Source organism: Motacilla alba, chromosome Z (assembly GCF_015832195.1).
Source record: "Motacilla alba alba isolate MOTALB_02 chromosome Z, Motacilla_alba_V1.0_pri, whole genome shotgun sequence".
NCBI classification, from domain to species: Eukaryota; Metazoa; Chordata; class Aves; order Passeriformes; family Motacillidae; genus Motacilla; species Motacilla alba.
Genome location: NC_052046.1, coordinates 13,274,844 through 13,286,274, shown reverse-complemented (window position 1 = coordinate 13,286,274; position 11,431 = coordinate 13,274,844). Strand labels below are relative to the sequence as shown.

The 11,431-nt window shown below is 43.2% G+C and overlaps 1 protein-coding gene across 1 annotated transcript; it reads right to left on the bottom strand.

The window, feature by feature from the left end:
* Positions 1-326: 326 nt before the first annotated feature.
* PTGER4 (prostaglandin E receptor 4) lies at positions 327-11,187 on the bottom strand. The gene is made up of 2 exons (XM_038125358.1): positions 9,763-11,187; positions 327-2,482 (listed from the first exon to the last, which is right to left on the bottom strand). Exons 1-2 carry the CDS (start codon positions 10,591-10,593, stop codon positions 1,889-1,891), a joined length of 1,425 nt encoding a protein of 474 aa, XP_037981286.1. The 5' UTR covers positions 10,594-11,187; the 3' UTR covers positions 327-1,888.
* Positions 11,188-11,431: the final 244 nt, after the last annotated feature.

Here is an 11,431-nt window from a genome sequence, read left to right as displayed (position 1 = left end):
AAGTGGCTGCTGCTGCTGCTGCAAATATTTGTGTAGAGATTTAACTTCAGTTTCTATATGTATGAAGGCAAACAAACTCAACTCCTCCCCCATCGAAGGGGAATGTCTTTGTGCAAATAAAGAATTTTTGTGGCCCTATGTCAGTGCTCTTGGGGATAGTTTTGAAGACAGCTGCTTCTTGCTGATGGTGATCATGCTGTGGTGTTTTGGAAACTTGCAGGACGAATTATGTTTTGGCAGTAGCTGGGTGCAAAGCATTCCAAGATGGGAGGCTTGTTAAGGCAAGGAGTTGGCACTGAATGGCACACTCATGTAGACATCTGAGATCAAGCAGAACATTTCCATTTAATTGTGATCCCCAAAGTTGCTTTGGTAGGTACAACTGCTTAAACATAGCAACATAAGGCTCAAGATTTTCATTACAATGTAGCATTCACATGAAAACACTTTAAGCAGCATAGCATGCTTTGTATTTGACAAAACATCCCCCAAATATCTGTACAGAATTATTTTGATACACAGTATTTCTGGAACAAGATCTAACCCTTACAACATAAAACACAAAACTCCTTTTTGTCAGTGGTTAACAGCTGGTTTTGGTGATGTGTTTGTCATCAAAACTCTAGCAACAAATGCTTTTCAAGGTGTTTAAGACTGCGGTAAAAGTCTATATAATCTATACTTTAAATGAAGATTCTGCTTCCATGTTTCATACATTTATTTGATGGAGTATCAGATTACACAGTCATAAAATTCTATTTACTATTTAAAGTAAAATGATAAATGTTATGAAAAAATACCTTTATTACATCAGTGATGCTTTAACTAAAGTGAATATTAAGACTATTAACCAGGAGTTGAAAGTTTCAGGCCCTGATATTGAAAGCACTTCTATATGTCCTTAACTTTACATGTAAGGAGTCTCCCTGGCAGCAGAGGGACCACTCTGATGGGCAATGTTAAGTGTGTGCCTAAGGTGTACAGACTGTGGGCCAAAGTACTCAGAGAGGCGCGCATGTGTTACACAGAAAAACATTCTCAGAACATAAATAAAATTGGATTTTTTTAGTATATACATATACTGAAAACTAATATTCTTAACTGGAAGGATGTGTTTTCTTTTTCTCCCTTAGAAAGGCATATATTCCCATTTCACTCAGAAAGTGCTTATGTGTTCTCAGCTCAAGAATTATCTCATCAGCTGTGAATCTAGCATGAACAACAAATCTAAGCTAAGAATGCCTTATCAGCAGGAAATACTGAGGGAAGAGAAGGCTGGCAATCATTTCTATATACCTTGTATTCATAACAAACCTTCTCATAGAGAAGAATACACTTTTAAATATTTTCAATCCTGATATATATACACAATGATAAAAATTCACATTTTCATGCTTTAGTGAGACACTTTAAAATCCTACTGCAGGCAGCTCTCAGAGCAGCTGTGTCCAGTTACTAGCAGCTGCCTCATATTCAGCTCTAGAACCAGAAGCTTAAACTCTTGATAGCTGAGCAGCCACAGGGAAGAAGCAACAATTCTACCAGACTTGGAAAGGGAAAGAAAAAAAGAAAAAAAGCAAGTGATGGGGTTTTTCTATTTTCAGAGGCACAGTAGCTCTCCTGTGTCCTACAAGACAAGGCAGTTCATGTTTCCAGTCCCATCAGACCTGCTCTGTACCATTTCCAATGCAGGGCCCAAGTGCAATGTCTGTTCCACACAGTCCTCAGTAGTCTAAAGGAAATGTACCCATCACACAGCAAGAGAAAAATAGCCCTTTGAAGCACAGCTGAACCCCTCTTCCCACGAATAGGCAGAACACCTATCTATTGCACCAGTTTTTCCAATGTACCAGGAAGTATCCCCAGGGTTGATGCCTTTCACGGCTATCTATATGCACTTTTCTGATAAATTCAATGTCTCTGTGGGGAAGGTGACCTGGAGAGGGCCACTCTTGGGTGCAGAGCTGGCCCTGCCACCAGAGCTGATTTCGCTCACCAGAAAGACACTCTCGGAGTCGTGTCCCTGTGAGGAGTCCGAGGTGTCGGAGCTCCGCAGTGTCCTTACGGACGTGGTGTCGGACTGAGCCGAGCTGGCGCTGGGGCCCGGGAGCAGCACGCGGCCCCCGACGCTGCTCTCGCTCAGCTCTGGAGGGTACAGCAGCGTCTGCGAGGTGCTGCTGATCTCCCTCAGCTCGCGCGAGATGAAGGAGGGCGACTGGCTGGACATGGCAGAAGAGGTCCTGTGCCCATCCGCGCAGTTGAAGTTGCCCCCCGAGTGCTGCCTCCGAGCCCCTCCAATGCGGCAGAAGAGGCATTTGATCTTCTCAATGGCTTTGCTGAGCACAGTCTTACGGAGGAGGATGTAGATCCACGGGTCCAAAATGGGGTTCACCGAGGCAATGCGGATAGCTTGCAGGTCAGGGTTTTGCCTGATATCTTCCACTGATTCAGGCCGGTACAGCTGATTCACGAAGACACGGACCTACCCAAGTAGAAGGGGGAAAAGGAAGACACAAATACGTAATTGCATCAGGATAGACAAGCTAACACTTCAAAGCAGAGATCTAGATTTGCAGATGTAAGCTACAACAAAAGAGCAGGCTGGCAAAGTTAGGCATCTCAGATTGCCAGCCATGAATTTGTTTTTGGAAATATTAAAAAAAACAAACAGATGAAAATTGTAACACCTTTGTTACATGTAGAAAAAGACTGGCTTTTTCTCTCTCTTTTTCCTCATAATTAATCCCCAAACCTCCAAATTTTGGCTGGTGTCTTTAAACTTTCTCAGGAACAAAGATGTAGACCTGTATCCTGCTTCCTTGCTATACCTCAAGTCTCATGCAACCTGCAAAGAGGTAACTGACTGGGGAGACCTGACCAGTTCCTCCAGCAGTAATCACTTAGAAATGAACTGAAACACACACAATAATCCAAGTACAGGAGACTCTGTAGGCAAGTCCTGAGTTGTTGATTCCCAAGTTTAGAAATGTATTTTCCTGGCACCTGTCCTTACTGGAACTGTTTATATAACCACAAGTGTTTGCTTGCTGCAGCATGGTTTAGAAAAACAGAAACATAAAAAAAGAAAAGGAGGAAAAAAACCCCAAAAAGACAGGTTGCCCAGCTAGGAGATTTTTAACTGGCCAAGATAAAGAGATTATTTCAGCACTGGACTAGAGTACTCTTTTCTCCTATTCAGCTAGCATTTTGGTTTTACTTACAAAAATACTGATGAAGTGGTCGAGAGTTTAAGATGTTGAAGTTGATGTGTAAAGTGACTATTTAATTAGTGATTCTAGTTTATCATGCACAAATTTTAAAACTGAAGGGCCCTGTCTTCTACATAGAAATGTATTCTTCAGCTTAATCTCCTAGTTTCTTCTTCTGGTCTCTCTGATCTCTCTCCTTGTTTAGAAGCCACTTTTGTAAATGCTGCTGTAAGGCACAGTCCACAGTGGCATCACAGGAGTTTGTTGTGTTGATTAGTCTCAAATAGCTCTTCTCCATTTTAGCAAGACGTAACCAGTGTCCTGTTAGAGAAAGGCTTAGGAAAGCCACTGAAAAGTAAATAATGGAAGATTCTATTTTCTTCAGGCTCCTTCAGATAAGTCAAAATAGATCCCTTAATTATATTTTTATCTGATACAGTAAAAATCTATTAGCAAAATGACGAGGTTTGTAGAATCTTATTCTTGGCTCCTGAAATGAATCAAGGCCTGCCTAGCTATGAGGTTACAGTCATGGAGGAAAGCAAGAATTTAAATAAATGAGCCAAATTAGGATAGCTCTCACAAGTAATTTTTTTACAAGTTCTGCCTGTGAAGCCATCCAGGTCCGGTGGAAAATTTCACAATTCTTGAGAAGCTTTCTTGCAGGAGGGCAATGTGGTGGCATTCAGCCTTATCCATATTCAGAGATGGAATATTCTCCAAAGCTATCAATGGTATGTTTAGAATAATGCAGTCCCTCTGTGGAAGCCCTGTGCCTACAGTCTTTCTCAAATGGACTGCCAAACTGATGATTGAGGGTATTTCCTTTCTCAGTACTTTTCTCTAGGTTTGTGGGTAACCTAGTGAAATCAAGATATGGGAAAATCTTGAATTTATAAAGCAATATAGTGATGCCAGTTTTATCCACAGTTACTTTTCTAATAATTTATAACATTGCAGATGTCTTTCTGACTACTAATTTCTTGGCCTTATTGATCTGTCAGGCCAAATATGCCCTTCAGGTGCATCAAAGAGTATTCCTGTGCATGATGAACTTATTTTTATGGCTTTTGAAAAAAAATTTTTTAAGAAACTTTTCTCCTTTTTATAATACTTGGCTTTATTTTAAACTATTTTGGACAATTTTATTTTTCATTATTAATTTTATTTATAACTAATTTCATTATAATTTTATTTATAAGATCGTAATTTTATTATGTTATTTATGACTTTGACTGTTTGTTCTGTAAGCAGCTTTCCCTATTTATGCTGTGAATAAAGGATTAGTAAATAAATTATTGATAAATAAGTTGTTGCTCCCAGGTAACACCGCTAGATGGCATGGCTGCCCCGCGGCGGGTGTGGATCTTTGTAAAATATTTGCGTATATGTATAATGTGAATGTATGTATGAAGTGTGTGCATACATATGTTTAATATGTATGTGTTTATGTGTATAATGTGTGCATATGTACAATAGGTGTGTGTATATGTGTAATATGTATGCGTGTATGTGTATAAAGTGTAGATATGGATATTGTATGTGTCCATAGGTACAACATGTGTATATGTATAATGTGCAGATATGTATAATGTCCACGTGTGTATATGCCTAATGTGTATAACAAATCCACCCAGACCACACAAAAACCAGAAGGTACACTTTGAAGACAGCTGAAGAAATGCACAGCTCAATTCAACTTGGAGACCTGGCTTACATTTTTTTTTTTTTTTTTTTTAAACTCAGAGCTATAGTTACACGCCAGTGATTTAATAGTCGGATTGTTCTTATGATAAGCAGCACGTGAAATTGAGGTACCTATTCCACCTCTTTCTCCTACCTGGCAGACTTTATGGAAAGACAAAAATGTCTCCCACTGTTCACTCCGTGGCTGAAAAGGATAGCTGAAAAGGATTATTGCTAGTGGTACAGGACAGCTCATTTTATGCTGTCTCTGTAGGTTGTATTTCCTTTTGACAGCTACACAGCATGTGGAGGTTAACGGTTCACAGAGTGGACCTAGTCAGTGAAAAGTCTGATTGTACAAAACTATTTGTACTTCCCAGAAGAGTTCCATAGAAAATGGATTCACCAGAATGCCATATGCATTTATCAGTTCAGACCTATTGTTGTTTTACATTAATCACAGTAGAGTAAAAATTTATCCGTGTAGGAACATAAGTTCTATCCTTCTTTACTTACTAGTGAAACAACATTTAGTAAAGGATCACAGCAAGAGATGTACCCTCTTTTGGCTACAAGTCCTCTGCTGCAGGAGGTAACACAATAAAAGATATTGCCTATCATCTTCTAAGCAAGTGCCAAGTAAGTGTAATGCACTGCTAAATAAATTATCTAATCTGATGCTTGGATTTGTGCAATTTGAAATCCTAATTAAAAAAGGAAGCACAGTAGAACAATTCAGATCTCTAAAAAATAGGGTTTGTATATTGGGTTTGCAATTGTAGAATCCAGACAACATATCTTAAGAGTACTAGGTTTGTGTTTGCAATTAAGAACTACACAGCTTGAAGGTATGTCAAGTTTATGCTCCAGACAGGCACTTGTAGGATCAGATTCCTTGTGCTGTTTGCGCTTTTCCTTTTTACTAACTACAGATGCAAGTCATGATTTCTAATCCTATTAAGCATTATAAAGTGACTTTTATAGTTACAGTCACACTTGTAATTGTTTCCACAGCTTCCACCTGCTCTCAAAATCTCCCCACATGCTGATATGATAAATTAAAAAAACATATGGTAGTAAGCAGGAACAAGTTTTGCAGCTCCACAAGCCAATAACCTTTGCCCTTCAAGGTCTTACTGTCTGCTTGGTGACTACTCCACTGCCAAAAAAACATGCCTGACACCTTGCAGTGGGTCACAGACAGTCCCTGATACTAAAAAGTTAAAACCAGCCAAGCTAAGCCAATTAGATCAATTAAACATCAAGTTAGAAAATCCTGATCATTTAATTCAATCAACAAGATGTACACCCTGAAACATTACATTTTATTTTTCATATCACCATAACTTAACAACAATGTTCAGTGATCAGAATGAGAAGAAGATCAGACACTTAAAAATTTTAAGTTTTTGACAGACTGCTGGATTGAATTCCAGACTTTGAGTAGTGTGTGCCTATTTACTCTTGAAACAGCTTGAGGTTTTCAGAAAGGCTAGATAAAACTTTCTGCTCTCTTCCTGAAAAAAATCTCTCCTAAAATAACTTATTCCCTACATTTTACACTATGCAATTCTAATTTCTAAAGAGCTCAAAAGATTTTAAGAGATGACATAAGCTGTGTGGAGTTAAGACACGAGTCAGCACGTAAGTTATGTGCTTTTCTTACTTAATTTTTAAACTATTGTCAGATTCATGTCTTTCACATCCCCTTCTGCCCATTGAGAACACATCAGTTTATATAAAGTTTCCTTCACAAATCTATTTTTCATTCATCGTTTTTCCTTGATATATTTGATCAGCCTTCTCTCAAGTTCATTCAGCATTTTACATAACCCCCTATAATTTTGTTACAGCACTTGTTACTTTAAACTTTTGCAGATTTTATTAATCACTAAAACTCTAAACCACCCTATATGTAAATCATATGCTGAAGCATCTTATTATTAAAACCTGCTGTTATCTCTGACTCAGTTATTTCAGGGCTGTTTAATACTTCAGGTCTTGAAATGTTTTTCTATCAAAGAGTAATAAGTGGCTCCTGTTGGATTGACCCCATCTGCTGTCTTACTATCTTATGAAAGTGTTTGTTCTAAAATGTTTAAGGTTTATGTGTCTCTTTCAGAAGTTGCTTTTCTTTGATTTACTTGATGGTTTATTGAGCTGAAATCATCAGTGGGAAGTCAGCTCATCAAAAGGAAACTTAAGTCACAGAGCACCCTCCGAGCCCGCTTTGCGTATCTGAATCACACTGGCACCACTTTTATGGCTCTTGATGACTGCCAGGCTGACCTGAGGACTCCTTAAAACTTTGAGTCATGAAAATGTAAGTCTATTAGTCCTGTATTAGTCCATTAGTCTATATTAGTAATCTACCTACTTTGCCTAGTGGCTCTTTCTAGGGATTTATACTATAAAGGTGTCACTTCTCTGCGTTTCCCCATTCTTAACCTCAGTGTCCGTGCAACCAGAGGGCTTAACACAGCAGCATACCTGGCAGTTCATCGTGGCACAAAGCAGCACAAGTGGCTGTGGCTTATTCCCGCAGAGGGAGGCAAAAGACTTTAAAAAGCTACTTAACAATGAGGAAATTTAACCACACTGGACACTGTGAGGATGTGTATATATGTGGTTATTTGGGTTTGTTTTTTTAGAAAAAGCTTCCTTTTATTTTTAGTCATTCATCTAAATGAAATGAGACTTTCTTATGTCATTTTAGATAGAGAAAATACATCCGGCTTTATTAGGCAAAAGCTAACTTACGTGAACATTCCCAAGGTAGCACTCTGCTTTTGTACGAAGTAAAATCAAGGTCTGGGAGAGCTATACAAATTAATCACATGTACCTTCACATACTTCTGCTATATGCAAGTTTTTCACTAGCTACTGTTTAAATAATAAACTTTTGCCTCACCCAGGTTCATTAATTTTAACTCTCAACAATCCAGTTCACTTTCTGATAAACCCTCCCTCTTGATTCCTGCCCCGCTCCTCTTTTTTTCTAAAGTATTATTTAAAAGACTGCCTAGATGCAAATGGATATAACCTATTTCATTCTGCTTTTCACAGTCAGACTTCTTAGCACTCCTCTAGCTGCTTTGCTACAGGATAAGGCTTGGCTTGTTTTCTGAAGCTGCTTAAGTCCATCACATCATGACACTGTATTTAATTCAGAGAACTTGTTCTCTGCATTTACCAAGCGCATCTTTTGAAAATGCAATGTTGTTCTCTTGTGAAGTAGCTGTTTTGATGCTGGATTAATCAAATTAAGTACTTTTCCCCCCAGTACTGTCGGGGTTTCGGCCACCTGATGCATCCTGGTGCAGTGAGTCAGCTTACCCCTGCCGTTTCTGGAGCTGGACTGCAGGGCAGGCTGGCACAGTTCTTCTGTCTAAGGCATGCGTTCCTCCCGGGGACACCCTGTGTGCAGCTCAGACAGCATCTCTCAACCTCCTTTGGATGTCAGGCAATGAACGCATGGCACCATGCTTGGTCACGCCTTGCCACCACACCAAGTGACAACGCCGAAGGAGAGGAGATAGCCTTTGGTAACGGCTGGGACCCTGAAGCTGCAGCACAGCCACACTTCACTAGCTCCTGTTTGCCAGTAACTTGGCAGCTCTGACCAACCCTTGTCATTACAGCTCCTCTGAGCAGGGGGACAGACTCGCCGACACCTGAGTCCTGTTCACATGCACTTCTCCAAACTTCCTTACAGTGATATGCACTGTTTTGCATCTCCAGCTGGCCAGCTTTATTTGGCATACATGGCATCCCCTCTCTGTGATAGAAGGATCACCCTACTGACAAGAAACCTCCTTAAAGAAGTCCTTCTAAAAACACCTTCTGTCTGACAGTCGCTGCTTTAGTCCCTACACTGTGTTTTGCAAGATGGCAAATAAGGCAAGCCAACTATTTGTTTAATGTCTCTGAGCCAGAATAGGACAGGATTTTTTACAAGCTTTATTATGGCTGTTGGCAAGGAGGAACTCTGCCTTTAGCTGGTGGATTTGACTTGTTTTGTTTTTTTTTCTTTCCTGAAGATAAGGTGGAAGAATAGAAAAAAGTGGATCGATCCTGTGTGTTTAATTTAATAACACTAATTGTATCAGCCTTTTCATAAAATGAGCAAACAGTTAGTTGTAATATTGTTTGACATTTCAGCATGATCTCAAGGCTTATGTGGGCCAGATTCCTCCAACGCTCCTTTCACTGAGCCATAACACCGACAGGTGGTTCCACTGAGTTCACTCTTCCCACTGTGTGGGGAACTCCTGAAAGGATGCCTGCGTGGGATCTACCCCAGAGATGGTGCATGAATCCCTGAGGAGTGGAAGCTTAGCTTAGGCTTTGGTTGTGAAAAACTCTGTGTGTTGCTAGCGCCAAGTGAATACAACTCTATCCTCCTTTTGCACATCAGGGACTCTTGCACCCTACAGCAACAGCACGCACATTTGAAAAACACACTAAACAGCCAGAAATGCAGGCCAGCCCCAAGCCTCACCTCTCACAAATTAATTTTGCAGGTGAACTTTAAAGTGCCATTAGCACTCAGGATTTTACTATGTGGATTCCAGTTGAACACTGATATAATTATTGAGATTTTTGGCACTCTATTTTAATCAAGGACTCCAGGACTTGGGATAAGCAGGTTTCTTTTTGAGTAAATGTAAATCTACTCAACTTTCTCTTACCATGCATGTATGCTAGCAGCCATTGAGTTATTGTAACAATTTGTGACACCAACTATGGGTGCCACAAATAAGCACCTATTCCAACAGGAATCTGTTTGACAAACACAGACTGGGAGAAGAAAATATTCTGCAGTAAGGGTGATGGAACAGAAGAAGGGTTGCATGATGTTACTCACCACCAGAGGAATGGAGCAGATGACCACGACCAGGGAAGTGGCAATGAGCAGAATAACCATCTGGATTTCTGCTCCAGCCATCCGACGGAAACTCCGGCGTCTGCGAAAGTCAGATAAACGGCTGGAGGTGGTGTCTGTCCCCAAGGACGTGCGTCGCATGAACTGGCGGTGCATGCGAATGAGGGCCACGCACACCAGGATGTTGCAGATCACAGTCACCAGGATCAGGAAGGAGCTGAAGCCCGCGTACATGTAGGAATATGCTGCATGGGTGGACACATTTGTTCGCCAGTCTATGAAACACCAAGTATAAGGGTACTGCAAAGTAGATTTGCCGAGCCCCATGCTGGGGAGGGCGCAGAACAGCACGTTGGAAGCGTAGATGGCAAAGAGTGTGAGCCCTGCCAGCTTCTTGTCTACATAATGATTGTAGAAATAGGCATGGTTGATGGCCAGGTACCTCTCTATAGACATGGCACAGATAATGCTGAGGCCAGAGAGACCAAAGAAGAGGAGGATGAAGGAGCTGTACTCACACAGTGCAGCTCCTCCTGGCCACCGGTTCTGCAGGTAAGTGGCAATTGTGACCGGACTCACCAGGCAGGTCCCCAAGAGATCTGTGACTGCCAGTCCACAGACCAGAGTGTAGAAAGTGGTCTCCTTCTGCTCCTTCCTGGACTTGCAGAGCACCACGATGGCTATGAGGTTGCCCACCACGCCGAAGATGAACATGACAGTGGGGATAGTGGGGGGCTTCCCGCCTTCGGCCCCGCTGGCGGTCCCGTTGGCGGAGCCGTTCGCAGGTGGCATAATGGTGGGGTCGAATGACATGATACCCACGCTGCAGCTGACGAGCTGAGAGACGGCAAGACCGGGTCCGAAAAGGAAAAGCCGAGAAAGGGAGGGGAGAGGGCTGTATAGTGCGAAAGTAAAAATTCAAATGCGCGAGAAGTTGTTAAAAAAAAAAAAAAAGAAGAAGAAAAAGAAAAAAAGCGCTGTGTTTCAGTTAAAGAAAGAAAGAACAAAAAAAGTCCTAAAATGAGGCCGAACCGGGGTGCCGTCCGTCAACCACCGACCGCAGCCGAGGGAGCCGGGGCTGCCTCTTCCTGCCGCAGCGCTCCGCGCCCAGCCCGGAGGGGGATCGGGGCGGCCCGAGCCGAGCCGAGCGGAGCTGTCTCACCGCCTCTCGCACCGACGCCGTGGAGGGCTCAGCGCGGCGCTGGGGCGGCGGCTCCAGGTGCCCTCGGGGCGGCGTGAGAAGGTGCCGGAGCGCGGTGGCCGCGGCTCATCCCCCGCCGCCGGCCGGCGGTGCGGTGCGCTACGCTTGGCTGTGCGGAGCGGAGCGGTGCGGGCCGTGCGGGGCGCGGGCACCGTCTCAGCCCCCGCGGCGCTCCCGCCGAGTTTCGCCGCGGAGGGCGGGGGCGGCCCGGGCCGCTCCGCCGCCGCTCCCCGCCCTCTCGCCCCATTGGCCGCGCCGGGCAGGGCAGGTTGCGCGGGGCGGGCGCGGGCGGGGGCCACGGGCGGCGGGGGCACCTGTGCGAGCGGCGCGGCCCCCGTGCCCCCGGGCGCGGCCAGCGGCAGCGCGGGCTGCTCGCCCCGAAAGGGCCGCGGCGCTGGAAGGCGTTTGCCGCGGGGCTGGGCTGTCGCTTGCCGGGCCCGCCGTGCTCCA

Coding starts and splice junctions, on each gene's coding strand:
- PTGER4 (XM_038125358.1), bottom strand. CDS start 10,593: ATGTCATTCGACCCCACCATTATGCCACCTGCGAACGGCTCCGCCAAC. Junction 2,483..9,762: donor TCTGCTCCATTCCTCTGGTG/GTGAGTAACATC, acceptor CTACTTGGGTAG/GTCCGTGTCTTCGTGAATCA.